We start from the raw sequence: 24,435 nt of genomic DNA, 5'->3' as shown, positions 1-24,435 counted from the left end.
ACGACCCTCCTTTACGTTCCCGACAGCACAATACGCCGTTTTTAACATATTAATTAATGCGGACATGGTACAATCTCATCTGCATCATTCAGGTTTTCTTCCGCATAAGATGAAGTGGTCACCACCGTCTGCTGCCTCCTGTTCCCTTCATTTGATTTCTATTCTGCACCGTTGCGCATCATCTGCATTTGGAATAGCGTAAAGGTCAAATGATGTGACTTTCATTTTTGTGTTCTCCATGATGGGCATGATTTGAGGATAAATCACTGGATATCATTCTGTTTTTCCTGCCTTTTTTTTTCCGGCTCAACGTGAAATGTCCTTGGAGCATGGCCTGCGCGGTGAGTGAATATATATGTTCATGGATACATGTTCACAAGTGCCTTGAGGTGTCAGCAGGGTATGTTTTATGTTTGTCTATTTGTTGCAGTCGAGTGTCTGCTAATGTATAATTAAAGTGCTTTATTATAATAATATCAGTAGGGAAGCATTACAAGGGAATTATCATCATCATTTACTGTACGCCCAGCATATTTATGCTGATATTATTCACCAATATGACATTATTATTTTTTTGCCATGAGTCTAGCTATTCCTGATTGTTTAACAATCGTTTTTAATATCATTAAAATGAAATGGTAATAATCACTATAGCCTAAATAAAATATATATATAGGCTAGACTAATAATAAAATAATCACACATAATAATAATACAGTATTATAATCAGAAATTTGACAGGACTTGCATTATCAACTCTAGCATGTATTTAAAAATATTAATCTTCGTTATTGTGCCATAAACTTAATTAAGAGCTGTGAATCTCTATATAGGCTACCTGTATAGGTAAAAATAAAAATAAAACATAAAAAAAGTAGTTTTGGGTAGACTGAAAAGCAGGTGGTGGATGGATGTAACCTTGCTGTCTGGTCAGTTTGTGCATAATCCCCTCTAAATGCTTTTAATATACATTTGATTTACCTTCCTCTTGCCGTGATTAAACCGAAATAAATCATAACACAAATGCTACAGGCTCTGTCATAAGCTCTGAGCAGCTGTACAGTGGGCCAAGGTGAACATCTGATTCCTGAAGGTTACCAGGAAAGGGCATCATCTTGTTTAAAGAGCGTGTTTGTTGAGGAATATTCTGGCCATTTTTAATAAAAGATGAGGAGGCGCGCACACAGATTATGGGTTTAAATGTTCAGTAAAGTTGGTGTCACAGCAGGGAAATGGAGGCGCAGAGCTCAAGCGGATTGTAATGTCATCCAAAATTGCAGGCCTGATGGCTGGTAGTGTTGCCTTCGTAAATCTGTTCTGCAGTGGGATTGGGCAAGTGTTTATGTGCGCATGCGCAGGCGTCTCGTACTGACTGAGTGAAGGCAGATTTTGCGTCGAGAGGCGGTACTGGAAAGTAGCCTACATGGGTTGGGGAGAGATGCATATACAACGCTTTTATCTAGAGAGAGTATTTCAAAAGGCGTTTAGATACAGAGTAATTGTCCTCGATTTCCATCGGATATTATGTAAACAATCCATTGCAGTAGGTGTGCATGATGAACACTTGCCTACTTGTTTCCCACAAAACTACCTACACCTGTGACTCCTCGGTGAGAAATGCCACCTCCACATTTCGAGACGTTTAGTTGAAATCATTATTTTGTCGACTTTTGAACAACACCATTGGACAAAAAACTAACAGATATGTTCATAATGTAATCTAGGAAAAGTAGATTTAAATATTAGGTAGCCAAGGAGATAGGCCTACCGCGTAGCCTACCAAATTACTAGGGTGTTTGTAAAATTATACTAACACGCATTCAACTATCAGTTCATATATGAATGCAGATAGATGAAAAGTTGTACCCAGGAGATGGAGATTCTTGTCATAAATGCTTTTTTTAACAATAATAACAATAAAACATTTTTTTCAACGATTTCTAATGTTTCATAATTGTTTTACTGTTTAAATTGTTGAAAAGCCATTAAATAGCATTTAAAAAACAATTTTATAGTATTTCACGCAAAAATTCATGCATTTTTTCCCCCTCAAATCATTGTATACCTGTTATATTTTGTGATAATGGTTATTATTATCTATGATTAATTAGCCTTTTTTAAAATAGTTTTTATGATTTCAAATAATTCTCCTCAAATCATTGTCTAGCTATCTTTTAAAAAATATTTTATGATAATAAAGTTTTTGATTAGTTTTTTTTTTATAACATTATTTTGAATGAAATAATGTATATGTGTCTATTTTGTCTCAAGGTGGCATCTTGCTTACTTGCATTTCACAGTTGTCTGTGTTTTTGGTTTGACCAAGTTCAGAGATGAATGTTTAACATTATTATTATAATTTTTTTGTTCCTCAGGTTATTTACCGACGTTATTCCTGTGTCACTAGATCCCCTTTATTGTTTAATAATCAGTAACACTTGCTTCATTTGGTCTTCATAGAGATGGACTGGCACAATGGCTACCACTTATTTTGCTGATTTTTTCTTTATGGGGGGATATTTCAGGGGAACCCCTGCTACCACACCATAGAATAGAAATCCCCAAACAAACTGACAATTCATGTCTCAGTATGGAGAACTACATAGAGAACATCTTAGAAATAGGTGAGGACGAATATATATAGGACAAAAGAGATAACACATTTTCCCAGGTACCCATCTCTTAGCTCATAGTGTCTGCTAAAAAGCTGCCAGTCTTCCAAAACCAACACACCATCATGGGGGATCTGGGCAACAGCACAGTAGAGTTCCACCCTAAGAAGCCAGGGATGGACAGAGGAGACAACGAGGGGGATTTCGGGATGACGGTGGACGAGTTGTGCTCGCTGATGGAGCTCAGGGGACACGAGGCCCTGCAGAAGATCCAGGAGAGCTACACAGATACAGAAACCATCTGTCACAGACTCAAGACTTCACCTGCAGATGGTGAGTAGCACTAGTTTCGACATGTGACCATATCTCTTGCTCAATTACGTAAGATCACACGTGCATCCTGAAACATACAGACATTTTCAGCTATTAAAGAAGCTATTGAGCTATTGTAAAAATTAAGTGGTCCTTTACTCACTCTCAGGTCATTCAAAACTGTATGATTTTATTTCTTCCGTGGAAAGCAAATGGAATATTTGACTGATTGCTGTGTACCATGCAGTTAGTCCCTACGGGGACTGAGGCTTTTATCAGAAAAGATGCATAAGCACCATAAAAGTATCGTAAAAGTGGTCCATTAGACTTGTGCAACATATTCATATACGTCTTCTGTAGCCGTACAATAATTTTGTGTCGGGAACGGACCAAAATCGAAGCCGTTATAGACTTTAATGTAGTGCACAAAATTCTATGGACCATTTTATGATACTACATGCATGGTGCTTTCATGTCCTATTTAAAGCTTGAAAGACTAAGTCCCCATTCTTTGTAACTGCATGTGAAAAGAGCAACCAGTTCAGTTCTTCAAAACTGCCCATTTTGTGGTCCACAGTAGAAAGTCAGTTATACAGGTTTGGAGTCACCAGAGGATGAGTAAATGATGACAGAATTCCTGTAAATCCCTTATATTCACTAACACTCCTTTTCAAAACAAGCCTGTCTTCACAGAAAGAATACCAAATGCCAGGCACCTTTATCTGCTTCTGAAAGCAGACATCGGCCATGTTTTCAGTCGAGAGCATCGTTCTGTTATGCTGTTTTTCTCTTTGCAGCAGTTTTTCAGAAATGTGCCTTTATACAACATCATGGGATTTTTCAAACATAGTTTCATGTTTTATTAGATAGCTTTATAAGCTATGGAGCATAACAGAGTTGATATTGCTTTTACATTTCATCATTTAGCAAACTCTTTTACCCAAAGTGACTTACAAATGAGGACAACAAAAGAAGCAATTAAGCCAACAAAAGGGCAAACCAAATTTCATAAATGGAAAAATACAGAATAGAATAGAAAGTGTTAGTATTAATAGGTCGTGTTGACCTAAAAGACGCATCTTTAGCCGTTTCTTTTAAAATGCTCGGGTTGAGTTTGGCAGGTCATTCCACCAGCAGGGAATGGTTTGTTAATTTAGTTAGCTAAGATTTTTGTTGAATCTTTTATTGCTGTGGCTATTCTGGGTAGATGATCCTACTTTGCGCTCTGATAATAACATTGATTCACATCTTGTTCCGACCACTTGCTTTCAGACCAAGTCATGCGGTCTGCCTACATCGCTATTTGGCAGCCACGATGAGGTTACTTTAAGTTTATTGTAAAGCTCTTTTTTCTCCTTTAATGCTGCTCTTTGAAAAACCTCTCTTCAGAAACCGTGACAGGGATACAAAAAGAAAAGCTTACGGGCATGGATGGAAAGATGAAAGAGTAGAAGAAAGGGCTGGATGTACTGCAAAAGTCTTTCAATGCTGGTATTCCGTAGAAAGAGGATTGCATTGCTGCATCTTAGTTGTCTTAATTTGCTTGTGTATTTTGTGCCATGAACAGAGACTGAATGAATTAACTGGGGCAATTGGAATGAGTTAGGGAAATGATTTCCTACAAACCTTTGGAGTAACTCAATTAGGCTTTACAGTGAGTGAAAGGGAAGCTCTGATGGGAGCTGAGAGGTTGCCAGGGGCAGCAGGTGATGATTGGCAGCGTGAGGATTCAGAGAGTGTGACAGTCTGTCTGGGTCTTGCTGCCAAAAATCACACCCTGTGGTGCATCCGAAACACACTGACTTAACCATCTGTGCCCTGTGTTCTCTTGTAATGTCCTCTTCCCTCCCCTCCTGTCACCATAAGAGGTCAGGGATTGGTGCTAACAGAACTGAGTGATGACTAATGAGAATCCAGGAAGTTCTCAGAAGCGTTTGCATGGAGAAAACAAATCCATTAATGAATGAATTTAGGGTTTTTCACACCTTACACCAGTGTACATGTTCTTGGATTGACTATTTTTGTATAAACCAAATCCTGTTCAATTTGGAGGAAAAAAATGGTGAAAATGTTTCAGGCTTTACAGGTGGACAGTTTGGTGTGGGTATTTTACATTTAACTTAAAGGGTGTAGTTCGCCCAAAAATGATATTTAACCCATGATTTTCTCAACCTCAAGCTTTTGAGATGCATATGTCAGTCTTTTTTTTTTTAGACGAACACATTTTCAGTTATTTTAGAAAATGTCTTAGATCTTTCAGTGGTTATAATGTGAAGCAATGGGGTCCACCTCGTTCAAGTCCCAAAATGTGCATGCATCCATATTTAAAACTTTATAAACGAAAATAACTGGCTTCCGGTAGCGGTCGACGCGCGTTCACGGAGATGGATGCTGGCGTATGACGTAGGACGTAGCGTAGGAAGCGTCGTGACGTAGAACGAAAGTAGAGTTTTGTTTTGCTCTGCTCTCTGGCTGCGCTGTCACGTTCGTTCTACGTCACAACGCTTCCTACGCTACGTCCTACGTCATACGCCAGCATCCATCTCCGTGAACGCGCGTCGGCCGCTACCGGAAGCCATTTATTTTCATTTATAAAGTTTTAAATATGGATATTTTTACGACAAAACCGCACGGATTACCCTCAGAAGGCCTTCGTTTATCCCCCTCGAGCCGGATGGATTACTTTTGTGAAGGATGCATGCACATTTTGGGACTTGAATGAGGTGGACCCCATTGCTTCACATTATAACCACTGAAAGATCTAAGACATTTTCTAAAATAACTGAAAATGTGTTCGTCTGAAAAAAGATTGACATATACATCTCGAACGGCTTGAGGGTGAGTACATCATGGGTTAAATATCATTTTTGGGCGAACTATCCCTTTAATGACATTATATACCAACGTTTTTCACTGAATTTCGAGAGGTTAACAATGACTTTTATTGCCATCTTTCCTTCTCAAAAGGACTATCGGACAATCCTGCAGACTTGGAGAAACGTCGGCAGGTGTTTGGAATGAACTTCATCCCTCCTAAGAAGCCCAAGACCTTCCTTCAGCTCGTGTGGGAGGCTTTACAGGATGTTACCCTTATAATCCTGGAAATTGCGGCCATTATTTCCCTCGGACTGTCCTTTTACCAGCCGCCTGGAGGGGACAGTGAAGGTGACTTGGTCTTAAGTATTCAGTGATAAAATAGTAAAAATGATCAAAAATGAAAACAAAATCTATCAACATTAGAACAGGGACTGCTGTCCTTCATCGGAAGCTCAGGAAAAACGTGATATGTTTTAAGTCATAGCCTCATTTAAATTTCCCATTAAAAGTTCTGGTGACCTTTAATTTGCTAATACTAACACTGCGACTTGTACATGTTTATTTCATAACATTTTAGCATATGTTTGTCTCTAAAAGGCTCTTGTGTGTCTTGTGTTGTTACTTTACGACCATATCTGGTATAGTATAGTTGCATGGATAGCTAACAAATCAAAGAAGAAAAGGAATGGAGTGAGAGATGGATGGATAGATAAAAGAACCTAAAGGATCACAAGTAGACACTTAAACTCCCTGTCCTCCCACACATTTTTACCTTTCCGTCTCTTTTCTCTCTCTCTCCAGCGTGTAGTAATGTGAGTGCAGGTGCGGAGGACGAGGGAGAGGCGGAGGCGGGCTGGATCGAGGGCGCAGCTATCCTGCTCTCTGTGTTCTGCGTGGTGCTGGTGACGGCGTTTAATGACTGGAGCAAAGAAAAGCAGTTCCGTGGCCTGCAGAGCCGCATCGAGCAGGAGCAACGCTTCGCTGTGGTGCGGAACGGCACAGTCATTCAAATCCCTGTGGCTGAGATGGTGGTGGGGGATGTTGCCCAAATCAAATATGGTCAGTAGAGTTCAAAACTGTCTCCTCAACCTGTTTTTTTTTTATATATATAAAAGAAATCTTGCATGCAACAATGTTTCTGAATTAAAGGGTTGGTTCACCCAAAAATAAAAAATTATCCCATAATTTACTGATCCTCAAGCCGTCCTAGGTGTATATGACTTTTTTTTTCAGCCAAGCTCAGTCGGAGTTATATTAAAAAATATCCTGGCTCTCCCAAGCTTTATAATGGGAGTAAATGGTACCTTGTTTTTTGATGCCCAAAAAAGCACATCCATCCATCATAAAAGTAATCCATACGGGGTCAATAAAGGCCTTCTGAAGTGAAGCGATGCATTTTTGTAAAATAACCTTTATAACCTATAATCACTGACTTCGGGTAACGGCCGTATGCGACGAATGACATATTGATGAATGCGGAAGCGCAGGAAATAGAGCAAAACAAAACACCGGTCACGAATTAGAAGTCTAAAACGAGAATTCTTAAAGAGAAATGGTGGAGGAGCTTGAGTTTGTTGCCCTATTTGTTTCAACTGTGAGAGGCGTCAACTCTCACCTAAGCTTACGCTACTCCTACATCCTACATACATTTCGCCCCCTTAATGACCCTCGGCAGACAGTCCGTACTGTTCTCAGTTCAGTGTACTGTTGGACTAACTAGAGCACTGAATGAGTTGGAGTGATTGTCAGGCACGTCCGAAAGTGAGATTTGACTGTGCTGACTTAAGTTGGTTCAGTCCGATTTGAGGAACTAGTTCAAACAGCTCACTAAAAAGAACCAGTTTAAAAGAACAATCCACAAAAATGCACCTAAACTAAACGTGACGCCCCCTATTGTTGAGTCGACAACTATAACCCTGAAAATGAAATGACAATTTTCATTTCCACAAGTAAAATGAGTGCAAACAAATGCTAAAATGAAATAAAAGGTATTATACATTTTTTTGGGTGGTTTAATAATTAATTATTTTTTTATTTTACTAACAATTTAATTATGTATTTAAGGCGAGACACCACAGGCAAAATCTATCGGTCAGTTTTGAGATTTTGGGCAATTATTATGTCATACAACTATAATGTTGTTTCAAACTAGTGGAAAGACTATTCAGATTTATTGAGTGATAAATCCAAAATCCCTTCTGCAAAATCTTTAACTCTAATTTGTCAACAAAATTGAATAAAGAGTTTGAACCTGGCTTTATCCAATGTTCAGGTTTCTGTTCTGGAAGTGTATGCACATTAGTGCATATTTAATTATAGAATGCCTCATTTGCATATTTAAATATAAAAAAAAAATTAAAACTTGTAAAACACAATTTCTTTGCAATTCATAATGTAAGTGATCAACTTGGGAAGCATGGTGATGTCTATTAGGTTGTTATACCCTATTTGGTATCGTGAAGTAAATAATCGAAATAATTTACATATAAGTTTAGAATCTTTTTAAAATCCTTAAGATTATCCTAAATTATGCATATATATATATATATAGAGAGAGAGAGAGAAAATGTGAAGATGCCCTTGAATATTTCATTCATTAGAGGAAGTAGTATTCAAAGCCACTAAGATGTAATTGATCTGTTACTGTCACTCTGGGGTCCCATAGGCGACCTCCTGCCTGCGGATGGTGTTCTCATCCAAGGGAACGACCTCAAGATCGATGAGAGCTCCCTCACCGGAGAGTCTGATCACGTAGGCAAATCCATCGACAAGGATCCCATGCTGCTGTCAGGTAGGGAGTAAAGGTTATGTAAGTGAACATATGTTTGCGTGGGGTTGTGTGGACTGGGTCGGCCATATGGCCTTGGGTTGTGATGAATGTTTGTGTGTTTTTCACATAAATAGTTCTGGTAATTCAGAACCATCCAAACACTGAAAGATATTCACCATCTGTTCAAGAATTCAGATGATTTGGGATGCAAACAGATCATTGGAGCAGACTAGTGGTTAAAAATCCAAAAGGTGGCAGGTTTGAACATGCAAAGGGTGTTTTGTTTGTTTGAGCAGGACCCTTAATCCCACGGGCACTATTCCCTTTACTTACATGGCGACATCACGTGTGTATATAGTATACTGTAAGTCTTTATTGTGTTAAAAAAAATCACCAATATCAATTAATTTAGGATGACACTGTTGCAATCCATCTAAATTGAACCAATTTGCTGTTTGGGGGGATGGGTACTTTGCTCGCAAAGTATTTTGTCAATACTTTAACACTCAGGTTGTACAGTGCTTGGGTTAAATCTCATTGACTGGTTTAATGAGATAATGTCCCTGAGGTCTGATAAACAGGTTAATCAGCTACTTCCCTCATCTCTGCTTCCTGGACAAGGGCTCTGATTTGTGTTCGGCCCTCCAGAGACCTGCTCTGCCACTTCTTTCTAATGATCACAGCTCACCAGAGAAGCATCTGTTTCTCCGCTTGGCCACACACACACAGCGCTACCCCACGCCCTCAACCTCAACATAATCAAGCGTGGAAGAAAAATGGGAAATGGAATCTATGGAAACATAACTTGCTTAGGCAGTTATGGGAAAAATGCATGTGTAACCTGATTAGAATGGGCTTGCATAAATAAATTGACGTTAACAGAGAATAATCAGTAATAATTTGTGCAAAGCGTTTTTTTTGAATATCATTAACTTCCTTGAGTGTCCAATTCAGAATCACTTGGTTTACCTATGTTTTCAGCAAATATTTGAGTGAAACAGTGAATTAAAGCATGTACACTATACCGCTCAGATTTTTTAAAAAGAAATGAATACTTTTATTCAGCAAGGAAAGTGACAAATTGACAGTTAAGACATTTATAATGTTACAAAAGATATATACATCAGCTTTGCTATCACAGAAATAAATTGAATTTTAAAATTGGAAGCAAGAAGTTCTGACCTTTTGTACAAAGTCGTCATATGATCCATGTCACAAATTCATTTGATATATTTTATTTTATTTCAATAAAAAAAGATTTTTTATTTAATTAAGATTTCCATGTTACCCCAGTAATTATCTCTTGCTACACATTTTTGAACTTTAAAATGACTAGTTTCCGTGGACTTGTTTCTTGTTTTATTGACAAGCTTTTTCTGTCGTTCATCAGCTTGTGTAATTAATCATCAAGGAGCGCATATTATTTTCTCTGTCACAATGGGAGAGGCGGCTCTTCTCAACATGTATGTTTGAAGGCTTCTGTTGTGAAGAAGGAAATGCACGCTGCAAAAAATGATTGTCTTAATCAGTCATTTTGTCTTGTTTATCCCTGTGAAACATATCTTCTCTCATTGGCAATAGTCATAAACATCACTAAAGTGTGTTCGATGTAATTCTTAAAAGAAAAAACAGCGGTGTAGGATAAACGCTTCTCAGGTAGTTTTTTGGGTAACACTTTACAATAAGGTCTCATTCGTTAACATTAGTCAATGTATTAACAGAAACTAACAATGAGCAATACATTTGTTAAAGTATTTATTAATCTTTGGCAATGTTAGTTAATAAAAATACAGTTGTTCATGTTAGTTCACAGTGCATAAACTGATGTTAACAAATTCAACTTGATTTTAATTATGTGTCAGTAAATGCTGAAATGAACATTAACTAAGATTAATACATGTTTGTTCATTCTTAGTTCATGTTAACTTAAGTAGTTAACTAATGAAACCTTATTGTAAAGTGTAACCATTATTTGTTTAGTTTTTTAACAAATATCGTTAAGGGTGTTTTGATATTTTTACTAGAAAACGAGATGAAAATACTGGTAAAGAAAGAAAGAATAAATGTGCAGCGAACCAGAGAACAAAGAAGCAATCTGGCTCAGTTTAATTGTATTACACACTAAGAGGAAAGGCCATGGAAGAGACTTCAGCCTTAATTTTGATCCTTGGTTTAGACAAGTGCAAGGGTTAATGTGAGCACAACAAACAAACACAATACATTACATGAGGAGGTTATCCGTGACTCATACAATGAAATGAACAATTATAGACTTATATTTCCCCTTAACCTCTCTTTACAATTACCAAGATAAGGCAGTGTTTTTTTGGATATGGATTTAAAGGTTTTTATGACACCTTTAAATCCCTAAAATCATTGTATAAAAGATGACATGTAATTAATTGTTTTAGATTAAACATCCTCTAACTGGAGACAACTGAGCTTTTAGTCATTCTATGCTCAAAATATATACAAAAATTAAAACTGAAGTCTTTTAGTCACTTGCTAACTCTTTTGAGTCACGAGATGGCGCCAATAAGCTATTTTAATTTGTGTTGGTATGAAAAGTGGTAACTGGTGTTTGATGGGCGTTTTAAGGGAATAGGTATGAAAATATTTACTGTAAAAAGTCTTCTCTGTGTCCCTCAATTTTCAGGCACTCATGTAATGGAGGGGTCAGGGAAAATGGTGGTGACCGCTGTTGGTGTCAACTCTCAAACGGGAATCATCTTCACCCTCCTGGGGGCCGGAGAGATGGAGGAAGAGAAGAAAGACTGCAAGAAAGGTTGGCGTCTGACAGTTCTTTGAAAATATTTTATATGTGATTAAAAACTGAGCATGAATAAACATGAACATTATAAAAAAAATCCTTTTGCTTGAATACCCACATAGAATGATCCAGATTCAAAATGTCTAATGTTCTGGGTCAGTTCTATTTCGATGCACTGAAATACTCAGAAATGTTGCTCACTCATTTGGGTTGATTTTTCATTGTTTTTGTTCAGCATTTAGGTTTTTATTTTATGTCTTTACATACCACCTTCGTTTTTGTCCTATCCAACAATTCTATCAGAGGTCAATAGTAATTCATCCACGCAGTTCCCCAGTGTTGAAGCCAAAGAACACAACATCATAAATGGTAGGTGACATTCACAATAGAGAGAGACTCATAAACAGACATCCTGGTTTTAACTCCCCATATCTGTCAAATATTATCCCTCCATGTTTTATGTTTTCTTTCTCATGTCTTTATTGTTCTCTCATGTCAGCTACATTGATCTCAAGCAGCAGAAACAAATTATTATTATTTTGTTTAAATGTCTGCGTTAACTTTCACAGGGAAACAAGATGGGACCCTGGAGAACAATCAAAATAAAGGTGACTTTCAAGACTGATGTTGAATTGAGTTCAGATAGATTTATGATGAGATGAAGTCATTATACAGGCTATTTCAGAATCAAATATTACATACCGCACAGTATACACTGTATACTGCCTACTATTTGTTACCAAAGTTGTTTGTGAAATAGTGTAACAATAAGCATTTCAAATCATTGCATGCAACAGTACATTATTGTCACTTTGAGCTCAGCTTAATTTGCATGTAACGAGTGTCATCCTGCAATTATATTGGCCACCATATCGGTATCGGCCTATTATATGTTAATTTTTAATGTTATCATTATCGGTCTGATAAGAAATTTTGCTGATATATTAAAGTCGATAAATAATGCATTATTTCCTTCATCTAAGACACTTCAGATGCGTGCTGTTGGCCATGGTGGTTTTGAATTGCTTGAAATATGATTGGAATCACTACGAAAAGGAAATACAGTTAAATGCAACATGTGCAGTGCAGGTCTGTCATATAGGCTTAATTTTAGATGTTTCTTTTTCAAAAACATTGATGCATTATTAAAAATAACTAGCACTTTTATTTTTCTCATATTATTTTCATCAGAATAGGGTTTCATTAAAATAATTTCAGTATTGTCTGTGTGAAGGCTATTCCAATTTATTTATCCATGGCACATGAATTTTGATTCTTTATACACAAGTAATGTTGTCCAATGACTTGTTTGCATTATTTAAGCATTATTTTATTTATTTGTGAGGCAATAGATTTATTTATTTTTGATAAGGAAAGTTGACCATAGTAGTGTTAAATTCATTTTAAAACTGACACTGGTTCAAACTAGGCTACTGTACTGTATATATTTGATTTATGTTTAAGTGTTTGGTACATGGCTTTTTTTGTAATCAGGCTCTCAAAAATAATATAAAAGTTTGGATTTATATTTATCGGTCAATATATCAGTGATCGGCTTTCAAATATAAAAAATTATCGCTTATTGGAATCGGCCGAAGTTTTCATATCGGTGCATCCCTAATGAATTACTTTGTAAAATGTCTTGTCAGTCAGATCAAATAATCATAGTGTGAGCAGGATACAGTGTATATGCAAACCGCAAAATAGTGTGCAGTATTGTAAGTGCTATTCTAAACATTTCCAACAGTTACCTGTGATTCTGCCTGCCTGATCACTTCGTCTCTTTGACCTACTATAGCTAAGAAACAGGATGAGGCTGTTGCCATGGAGATGCAGCCTCTGAAGAGTGCAGAAGGTGGGGAAGTGGAGGAGAAAGAGAAGAAAAAAACCAGTGTGCCCAAGAAGGAGAAATCAGTTCTTCAGGGCAAACTCACCAAGCTGGCAGTGCAAATCGGGAAAGCAGGTGGGGAGGTCTGCTGTTAGGATGTTTTAGGTCAAGTTCTTCCGGTAGTGTACATTTTGGTCTGAAAATATTTGGTCTTAAATTTTCGACTCTTACTGGGTGTGCTATTACTTTCTTAGCAATCAGGTGTATTAATTATTTCAGGTCTGGTGATGTCCGCCATAACTGTGATTATCCTGATGCTGTACTTCGTGATCGAAACATTCGTCATTCAGGGACGGGTGTGGCTGACGGAGTGCACACCTATTTATGTGCAGTACTTTGTCAAATTCTTCATCATCGGAGTTACAGTTCTGGTGGTGGCTGTGCCAGAGGGTTTGCCACTGGCTGTCACCATATCACTGGCCTATTCCGTAAAGGTTAGTCAGAAATGAATAATTGGCATTTTCGGTAAAGTTATGTTCAAGAATGCACCTGCGAGACCGTGGAAGTGTCATTTAATTTACACACATACATCTTAACATTTTAACACTTCTTATCAATGTCTTTCCACAGAAAATGATGAAGGACAATAACCTGGTGCGTCATTTGGATGCCTGCGAGACTATGGGCAATGCTACGGCTATTTGCTCAGATAAAACAGGGACCCTCACCACAAACCGGATGACAGTGGTGCAGATTTATATACTGGACCAGCACTTCCGTGACATCCCAAAACCAGATCAGATTAACCCCCGGACAATGGAGCTCGTCACCAGTGCTATTGCCGTGAACTGCGCCTACACCTCCAAAATAATAGTGAGAGGCTTTTACTAAAGCAGTAAACCAAGAGAGGCCATGCAGTGATTTTACTAAGTTTTACAACCCTCTCTTCATCCTTTCATTCACCATTCCTTCCTCTCTCTTCACCTCTTCCCTTAGGTAGCAGATAAGGAAGGTGGGCTGCCCAAACAGGTGGGTAATAAGACAGAGTGTTCTCTGCTGGGACTTGTGTTGGACCTGAAACAGGACTACCAAGCGGTGAGGGAGCAGATCCCTGAAGAGAAGCTCTATAAAGTCTACACTTTTAATTCTGTTAGAAAATCCATGAGCACCGTCATTCAGATGCCTGACGGAAGCTTCCGCTTATACAGCAAAGGAGCCTCTGAGATCCTGCTCAAAAAGTAAGTTCTGTTGTCTTTGTGTGCGTGGTGATTTTGGCTTGGCCCACCTGTGTTTTTTTTAAATCACAATAATTATGTTGAAATGGTAAAGTGACATGTAGTCTGTATGTACTAAAAAGTATTAAAACTTATTTACACTATATATACAACCATTCAAAAGTTTAGTTTGAGATCACTAAGACAACACTGTTTCCCCACTTAAATAAGCAGGTCAGCTATTTTAATAAGAAATGTTTCTTGAGCACTAAATCATCATATTACAATGATTTCTGAAGGATCAGAAATTCACTAAAAAAGTCATTTAAGTTGAAATAATATTACAGTTTTGACTATTTTTGATACAAAATAATGCAGCCTTTGTGAACACAAGAATCTTCTTTCAAAACTGATTCTGAAGTTCTGATATTGATAATCAACATTTTGTGAAGGTTAAGCTAATTTCACTGGCCATTTGTTAAAAAAAAAGTTAAAGCCAAGGACTATCTTTCTTTAAGGTCTAATTTGTGGAATGCCAAGAAGAACAGAAAAAAAATCAGCCTTGATCAATAAATATTGAATTCAGAGACTATTCTAACCCTACACTGCTGGGAGAGTGGAGAGGAATGGAGAGAATATGAGTGTTCTGAGGTTTACACTTTTTGTTCTGCATGTGGCTTTGAGGTTGCCACTAATTTTGATATTAATCCTTTTTGAACAAAGTTTTCTTTTTCTGAAGATTAGTAGCATGTACAGACAGCAGTTTGTCAAATAAAAGAGTGTAAGTGTTAAAAGGAAGTAACAATTACACCTCACCTCCTTCTAGCTGGCTTTTGGGTAAATATGAACAAAAACGAAAAAAACTAAATTAAACAGTTCTGCTTTCATCTCAGGTGCTCCTTCATCTTAGCCCGTGACGGTGAGGTTCATGCTTTTAAGCCACGGGACAAAGATGAGATGGTGAAGAAAGTGATTGAACCGATGGCATGCGAGGGCCTTCGTACGATTTGCATCGCTTATCGGGAGCTTCCAGCTGACCCCATGCCAGACTGGGACAACGAGACAGATATTGTCTCCAACCTTATCTGCATCACCGTGGTCGGCATTGAAGACCCGGTTCGACCGGAGGTATGCAGACCAGTTTCTTAGATGTCTGTTTCCTCTGTTCTCCTAAGATACTACACCTACATTTTAACTTTTAAATAATCTTTTATGATATATGAGGGATATTTATGACACCGAAATCTGTTCTGAAATCTAGTTTGCTGATTGTAATTCCAATCAGGTCCCAGATGCCATCAAAAAGTGCCAACAAGCAGGCATCACTGTGCGTATGGTGACGGGTGACAACATAAACACTGCGCGTGCCATCGCTGCCAAGTGTGGCATCATCAGTCCTGGCGACGACTTCCTGTGTATAGATGGGAAGGAATTCAATAGGCGAATCAGGAACGAGAAAGGAGAGGTATACAGTACTTCCAGGTTTTATAATTATAAACTTATACAGGAATTATTATTATGAATCTTTTCCTTATTGTCAAGATTAATTCTAAAGACAAAACATGCACAACATTTTAAATCGAATACACAACAGCCAGTGAAAAATATCTAGATGAGTGACAATATATGTAGTTACATACATTACTGTTCAGACATTTGTGGTCAGTAAGATTTTTTTTAAAGAAATAAATAATTTTATTCAGAAAAGGATGGATTCAAATTAAACTGATCAGAAGTGACAGTAAAGAAATTTTTTTTTAGTTTTAAAGAGATTTATATTTCAAACGAATGCTGTTCTTTTGAACTTTCTAGTCATCAACAAAAACTCATGGTTTCCACAAAAATATTAATCAGTAAAACTGTTTTCAACATTGATAATATTAATAAATGTTCATTGAGCAGCAAATCACCATATTAGAGTGGTTTCTGAAGTATCATGTGACACTGAAGTAATAATGAGTAATGATGCTGAAAATTCAGCCTTGACATCATAGGGATGAGTTGCATATGAAAATAAAAAAGTTCAATTGAATTGTAATAATAACTGTATGTTTGCTTAAATGCATTCAAGTTGAGCATAAGCCTTTTTTTAACATTGAAAAAATCCTACCATCCTCAAACTGAAATGTTTTTTAGATGTTTACATTTTTATTTTACTTTTTTTTGCAGATCGAGCAGGAGCGCATTGACAAAGTTTGGCCCAAGCTCAGAGTTCTTGCTCGTTCTTCCCCCACAGACAAACACACACTTGTCAAAGGTGAGTCTCTCTCTGTTGCGTTCATCCCTTAATGGAACTATCTCATAATCATATGCAGTACAATACAAAAGTGACATGATCATATTTAAGCTGACTTGAGCAGAGATGCCAACTTATTCCTGATGTTGATGTTGATGAACAGATGTTTTGATCTCGATTATTAAGATTTTTATGTTTATTTTCGTGTGTGCCTTGTGTTCAGGTATCATAGACAGCACCATTGTGGAACAAAGGCAGGTGGTTGCAGTCACCGGTGACGGCACAAATGACGGGCCTGCTCTGAAGAAAGCTGATGTGGGGTTTGCAATGGTGAGAAGATCCATCCATTAAATATATATGAAAAATTGCGAGAGGGCCATATATTTTTGAGGTTCTGTTACACAGTGTAATGATAAATCCAAATGAAGCTAAATATGAGACATTCCGTGAACATGAATATTGCTTTAAAACTTAAGGTTTTGGTGGGGCTCAGGTTTGATTGACAGTAAGGTTTATTTCTTTGATTAGTTTAAAAGCCATCTTCCAAACCACACTTCACGTTCATTTGCTTTTATTTCATAAAAGCATTTCAACTGGGAAAATTCAGAATGGTAATATACCGAGTGTGAAAACAAAGGTGTAATTTTTATTTTTAAAATTCAAATGAAACAAACGAGAATTATAGATGTGTGAATGCTCTTTCTCCGTTTGGATAGGGCATCGCTGGTACAGATGTGGCCAAGGAGGCCTCTGACATCATCCTGACGGACGATAACTTTTCCAGCATTGTGAAGGCTGTGATGTGGGGACGGAACGTGTATGACAGCATCTCCAAATTCTTACAGTTTCAGCTCACAGTGAATGTGGTGGCTGTCATAGTAGCCTTCACTGGTGCCTGCATCACGCAGGTACATGCATACACTTCCATTCAAAAGTTTGGGGTCATTAATAAAAGAATACATTTAAAAAAAGTATTATATTCAGAAAGGTCACATTAAACGGATCAAAAGCGAAGACAATTATAATATTACAAAAGATTTCTATTTCAAATAAATTCTGTTATTTGAACTTTCTATTCATCAAAGAATCCTGAAAAAAGGATCATGGTTTACACAAAAATATTAAACAGCTTACTGTTTTTAACTGTGTGTGTAGGATTCTCCTCTTAAGGCTGTGCAGATGCTGTGGGTCAATCTGATCATGGACACGTTTGCTTCTCTGGCTCTTGCCACGGAGCCGCCCACTGAAGCGCTGCTCCTGAGGAAGCCCTACGGCCGAAACAACCCCCTCATATCTTTAACCATGATGAAAAACATCCTCGGACATGCAGTCTTCCAGCTTATCATCATCTTCACTCTGCTGTTCGTAGGTACGTTCCAACCAGTATTTGTTCTGTTCTCTCTCTTCGTCTACAAGGATCATACTCTGTTATCTGCCGTTTTTTCATTTATCAGTATTGGTTGATATTGTATGTTGTCTTTGGATATTCATTTCATCTTTCCCTGATCTTTTGTGCAGGTGAGAGGATCTTTGATATAGACAGCGGCCGTAATGCTCCGCTTCACTCTCCTCCCTCCGAACATTACACCATCATCTTTAACACATTTGTCCTCATGCAACTCTTCAATGAGATCAATGCCCGTAAGATCCACGGAGAGAGGAACGTGTTCGATGGAATCTTCTCAAACCCCATCTTCTGTTCAATCGTGGTGGGGACCTTTGCAATACAGGTGAACGCATACAAATAGATATTTAAATGTAGATTATTTTATTTCCATTTCTACTTGTTAATTGATCTTTATAAATGATATGTCATATGCACACTGCCACTACTTGGTTTGGAATATTTAAAAGATTTTTAAACGTTTTTGAAAGAAGTCTCTTGTGCTCACCAAAGCTGCATTTATTTGTGTTTAAAAATACAGTAAAACAGTAATATTGTGAAATAGTAAAACTGTTTTCTATTATAATATTTTTTTTAATGTAATTTATTTATTGAATTTTCAGCATCATTACTCCAGTCTTCAGTTCAGTATCACATGATCCTTCAGAAATCATTCTAATATGCTGATTTGTTATATAGTTGTGCTATATATATTTTTTTTACATTGTAAATATCTTTAATTTTTTTACCATTTTTATGTGTCCTTGTTTATTAAGTATTGAAAAAAAGCTTTGAAAAAAATAATGCTCACCACAAATCTTTGAACGATAGTCTATGTAGGTGAAATAAAATCTTTAGTGTGGTATGCTATACTTTTTTTTAAAAAAGTCTTGTTTTAATTCTTGTATTATTATTATGAATAATACATTTTAATATGTAAATGCAATTTTTATGACCTCACATTAATTAAGAAATTTTAATTTATTAATTTGTTTCACGGCAAGTCCAACTGAAATCAAAATTGACCCTATTTACTTTGTTAGCGCATATTACTAGTCTTGTGGTAAAAATTAATCCGTGCAAGTTAATACACAGAAAAAAATTGTTTGCCGTCATAATCTTTAATCAAAGTCTGAAAAGTTACTTCCGGTCTGGAATGGCGTTCCTTCTCCGATGATGTATGTTTGACGGCTTGGGTTGGGAAACGCTTAACCACTCCCCTCAAACCGCTAGTCTGTTATGAGCAGAGATGGAGAGGAGGAGCGCTAGAGTAAAACCCTGCCCTCTGTTCAATATTCCTTTTCACTGGGAAATACGTAACAGCACTGGAGAAAAGTCGTTTGCAACTTCCGGTTAATGATGAAAAAGTTCAAAAGAAATGGAAACAGCTCACAGCACTTCAAATATACACTTTCCCTTATTCATATATATTTTGATGCATTTGTACTTTACACACAGATTAAAAGAAAACCATTCCACTCCTATATCTCTGTTTGTGATCTGTAGATTGTGATTGTGCAGTTTGGTGGGAAACCCTTTAGCTGTTCCCCCTTAAATGTGGAGCAGTGGCTTTGGTGCCTGTTTGTGGGATTGGCCGAGCTGGTCTGGGGACAGGTAAGTTCTGCAGTCGACCGCTTTGCCGTTCTAGATGCTCTCAAAATCAGAAAATGAGTTTCAAAAATATCAGCTTTTGTTTTACTTTACTGTATTTTTTTTCTAGGTGATAGCATCAGTGCCAACACATCATCTGAAGTGTCTGAAAGAAGCGGGCCACGGGCCGGCTCCAGACGAGATGATGGATGAAGACCTAGCTGAGGATGAAGATGAGATCGACCATGCCGAGAGAGAGCTGAGACGAGGACAGATCCTGTGGTTCCGAGGACTCAACCGAATTCAGACTCAGGTGACGTTCAGTCTCCGTCTTTTCCTGTCTGTTTTAATGTTGCTTTTGCATTGTTTCTGACAGGGACAGCCGTTCCCGCTTAGACACATTCTGCCTTAAAATATACCAAATGCCTTCTGTGCCACATGCTCTAGTTTGCGCACTTTTTTCAAACTTTACTTTCCTCATAACTCAAACATATTTTTCTTTCTTCACCAGCCTTTATAAATTGTTGAAATATTAATATTTAACAAGCTTTCCGTGTTGTAAATCTTAACGTCTCTCTCTCCCTCACTTCATCCTTTATTCTCTCTGCTGCTTGATCACGCTGTTTTATTCAGTCCATTTTGCTCTTCTACTTGCGTCTCCATGTATTATGTCAGTCCTTGGTAACTATCATTGGCCTTTTAGAAATTTTAAATATTAATGTGGTTTGTATGCTCAATGTTTCTTCAAGTATAGGTACTTTAGTTTTATGATTTACTTTCTGAACCAACAAATGTAATTTCCTCCACATGTCAAAATGTTTACATTCTGTGGTGGAAATGACATTTTAATCATTTTTGATTTGCAAAGTCTAATTTCACAGTTTTATGTATCCTAGTTTTATGTATGCTAATTTAATAATCCTAATAATTTAACAGTTTATGTATCCTAAAGTCATTCATTCATTCATTAACCATTTCAGTCGTATCTGACTTGCCATACGCGAGAGACCGTCCATGAATTTTTTTGCCGATGATTTTTCCATGGTAGGTCGCCAGGTCTTTCCCCAACCCTTCCCAATACATGGCTTGGGTCTCACACACATTCACACCTACGGACAATTTAGCCTCTCCAATTCACATATACTGCATGTTTTTGGATTGTGGGGAAAACCGAAGCACCCAGAGGAAACCCACACTGACACGGGGATAACATGCAAACTCCACACAGAAAGACTTGAATTGGAGACATTCTTGCTAAAAATTTATTTCACAAAATTACAGGTTGATTGGAAATTATAATAAAACATCATAAGTAACACTTAACATTAAAATGTTTCTGTTATTATTTTAAGCATGCTTTTCACTGACACTGTTGTCTTTTTGCTAACTTTACAAGTGACAACATTGTTGGTTGTGATAGAAATTAGTACACTACTGAGGGACCATCACAATCTGTATAATAAAAAAAAGATTATTTCACTTTGACTAGAAGATGTAATTAGAAGTAATATTTTAATGAAAATTTTGGATTCTTTCAAGGATAGAATGACACAATTCCAATCCAGTTTTCATGCGAGTTTCATTAAACAAAAAGAACATTTAAATCCATTGGTTTTAATCAAAATAAATAAAGTGCTCATAGTTGAAGAAACACCCTTAACATCGAACATGCCATTCACATGAACAATTTATGAAATGCTGCTTTTCCTGCAAGACGTTCCTCCCTAAAACCCCCAGTCCTGTTCATTTCATTGAGCTCATTCGCCTGTCTGTGTGATGTCCTTCTCTCTCTCCTGCAGATGGAGGTAGTGAGTACCTTCAAGAGAAGTGGTTCGTTTCAGGGTGCAGTGAGACGCCGCTCTTCAGTGCTCAGCCAACTCCATGACGTAACCAATAATTCTACTCCTTCTCACGTAGTTCTCTCCACTGCCAATGCAACTGGTGCCCCCGGGAGTGAGTCCTTACATTCCGTTAACGGCACCTCGTAGAGCCCGTGCACTCAGATGGCTTAGCATTTACACCAACACACACACACACACACGTGCATTGTTGCCTGCCTTCAAACGCACCTAGTCTGCTAAATGTTGAGTGTGTGTGTGTGTGTGTGTGTGAGAGAGAGAGAGCAGATTATCATCAGAGCATCTGCTTCATCTCTCTACTTGTGCATTTTTAGTTTGTTTTGCTTATTAGTTTTTCTTTCTTTCTTTCTTTCTTTCTTTCTTTCTTTCTTTCTTTCTTTCTTTCTTTCTTTCTTTCTTTCTTTCTTTCTTTCTTTCCTCCTTCCTTGCTACCTCATAACTTAACTTATTTCTTGCTCTTGCTGTTTATTCTGGCTTGATGCTGCCAAGATGGTTTTCTTTTTCTTGTTGCCTTTTTATTTATTCTCCCGATGCTTGATTTGCCAGTAATTCACCCTCAAATCAATGTTGCCTTAAAGGGCTGCCAGGATTTCACTTGAAAGAGCCAAACAGCAATTGAACTGAATTGAGAAACTAAAGTGGCGATGTTTCATCTGTTTCCTAAATCAAAAGCTGACAACATAGGAACGACGAAAGCAATGGTTGACTTGTAAACCTGCGAGTATAAGCCCATAATGGTTTCTGCTGCCATTTTCATATTAGGGATATTAGCATTAATAGTGCTAACGTTTTTCTATCCCGTTCAGGACAAAAAGTATACTTACGGGTGTGTCATGTTTTTTGCTCATGTCATGTTCAGATTCTCCTCTCTCTCTTCACAGGTTTCGTGTTATAACCCGCCACACTTGTCATCTAATGAAAATGTCCTGCTAATTGTTAATGCTTGATTTTCTTCACATTAGAAAATCTTTCTTACTCTCTGCTGCTATGATTTAATGTCACAAAACATCTTCTTGAAAGTCATTCTCAGAGACTGCGATCTGTACATGAGGGTTTTATGCAGCAAGTATACCACCATCAGCATTGCCCTCCAGGTTCCAGAAGCGAAACAGTTTCATCTTAGCATTTCCAAATCCTTTCAAAGAGACCAGCAAGCGTTAGCCCAGCTGGGACCCCCTCGGTTTCATTATCACTTCCCCTTCAATGTTAATCTTCAGTTGCTTTTATTTGTGAACCTTTAAAAATGAAAGTATGAGTACACTTTTGATTTTGTCTTGTTTTTGTCCTGTCAGTCTTGTCCAGTGTTTCTTTTCCGTTTTTTCGTGATTTCATCGTCTTGTAGCATTTTGTGCTATGTTATCTTAGCTTAAATCCAACAGAGTAGGGAAAGATCCAGCTAAATGACTTTCATTCAATATTTTTATAGTGCTAGTTTCACAAAATAATGTAGACATTCTTTGGTGATGCTGCACTAGAGGGCTGCTTCTCAAAAGCTTTTGTTTGGCCGTCACGCCACAACAAAAGAAAATGACTTTGTGCCGTAGGATTAGACCTCCATCCATTTAACGTCTGTGTTTCACCTCCCTTCTCCCCGTCTGTCATGAGGAGTTCTGATGCGATGTGTTTGGGGCTTTTCAAACACAATCCCTTTTCTGTTTTTCCATCCAGTGCCTGAATTCCAAAAGATTAGCCGAATCCTCACTGCAGTTAATTTTTAATGTTTTTTTTTTTTTTCTCCTCTTTGATATCATAACCATTATGAATTCTGGGCCTTATACTCGAAAGTTTACACTGTCATTGCTGCGTAGCAAAGAAAACGGCTTTAAATTAAGCATAAACCACAAAACGAATGGCTCTTTGGAAAAACAAAGCTGCAGAAGTGCTGTTGTGTCCATGTTGTGAAGTCCCCTCCCTCTGTCAGTCACATTGCTTTGTGGTCATTCCCAAGCGTGGTTTGGCTATGCATGTAGAATGCGGCGAGCGGGGGAAAAAATCCTGTCTGATGAATGTGACGGTCCAACATGCATGGTCTCACACACACACGAATGGTTTCTTTTCAAGAAGATGCATTTTCACCACGGCTGCTGTAGAATCACACATGACGAGAACGAGGACGTCCGAAAAAGGAATGTGGAACAATTTGATCAATGTTTTTACTGATTTTTTTTTCTTTTCCTATTGAATGTGTACTTGCATGCCATGCATGAACGGGAAGAGGAAACTTGAATTATTGTGCACGGTTGCATGGGAGACGAGTCCCATTTAATGTGTTCATACTTTTGAGGGCATAGAGAGTTTGGTTTTTACTTTTTATTTCTAAAACAACAAGGCAATCAAGAACTTCGAAATGTCCTCATATTAGACTGAGCTAATATAATCAAAGATACCTTGCTTTGTTATATCATTTTTTTTCTCCATTGATTATTGAAAGTGGATTTAATAAAAGACTTACAGATATACCCTATAAATGTAACGAATAGAAAACTGATGTCAGAACAATAAATAATGCTTACAGACACTAATGCAATCTGTTTTTTCAAGAATATTCAATCCGTATTACAGAGTTTGTCAACACCAACAGTATGTGAATACGCATGTCTTTATTTCCTGTATGTGTTGTTTTTGTGCCATGTAGTGTGTAAACCTCACTTTTTATGTTCTAAACGTGTTTTCTGTGTGTGTGTGTGTGTGTAATGTGTATGTGTGTGTTTGTACCACATGGTGGTGGCGTGTGCCTTCAAAATCATAGTTTGTTTTTTGGTGTTTACTGTGTCGTTTGTTGGCATGTTTTTTTGTTTTCTTAGTGTTCCATGAATTTGAATCACCTGATATTGAACTGGCAACAGTGAAAGTTGTAATTCTACTTTTGAATTTCGCTGACAAACATGACTTTTTATTATTTTATTTATTTGCTCACTAATTCGACATGTCTTATATCAGAGGTTAGAGAAAAGAAATCCAACTTTTTGATCATTATCATTAAAAAAAAAAAAAAAAAAAAAAAAAAAAATTGGTGTGTCATTCATTAGATCTATGTATTAAA

General features: G+C 37.4%; 1 protein-coding gene across 1 annotated transcript; it reads left to right on the top strand.

Moving 5' to 3' along the window:
- The first annotated feature begins 1,365 nt into the window (after nt 1-1,365).
- On the top strand, nt 1,366-23,909 carry atp2b3a (ATPase plasma membrane Ca2+ transporting 3a). The gene is made up of 22 exons (XM_081348341.1): nt 1,366-1,610; nt 2,376-2,945; nt 5,892-6,089; nt 6,543-6,800; nt 8,407-8,532; nt 11,168-11,296; nt 11,585-11,650; nt 11,851-11,889; nt 13,080-13,244; nt 13,389-13,603; nt 13,740-13,982; nt 14,106-14,347; nt 15,217-15,451; nt 15,609-15,788; nt 16,493-16,580; nt 16,783-16,889; nt 17,276-17,467; nt 17,715-17,928; nt 18,078-18,289; nt 19,450-19,557; nt 19,664-19,846; nt 21,333-23,909. The coding sequence occupies exons 2-22, from the start codon at nt 2,738-2,740 to the stop codon at nt 21,519-21,521; spliced, it is 3,597 nt and encodes a 1,198-aa protein (XP_081204467.1). The 5' UTR covers nt 1,366-1,610; nt 2,376-2,737; the 3' UTR covers nt 21,522-23,909.
- Nucleotides 23,910-24,435: the final 526 nt, after the last annotated feature.

This window comes from Scardinius erythrophthalmus (assembly GCF_964197995.2).
Source record: "Scardinius erythrophthalmus genome assembly, chromosome: 20".
NCBI lineage: Eukaryota > Metazoa > Chordata > Actinopteri > Cypriniformes > Leuciscidae > Scardinius > Scardinius erythrophthalmus.
The sequence above is the reverse complement of the archived record's forward strand: the minus strand, read 5'-3'. Positions and strand labels throughout refer to the sequence as shown.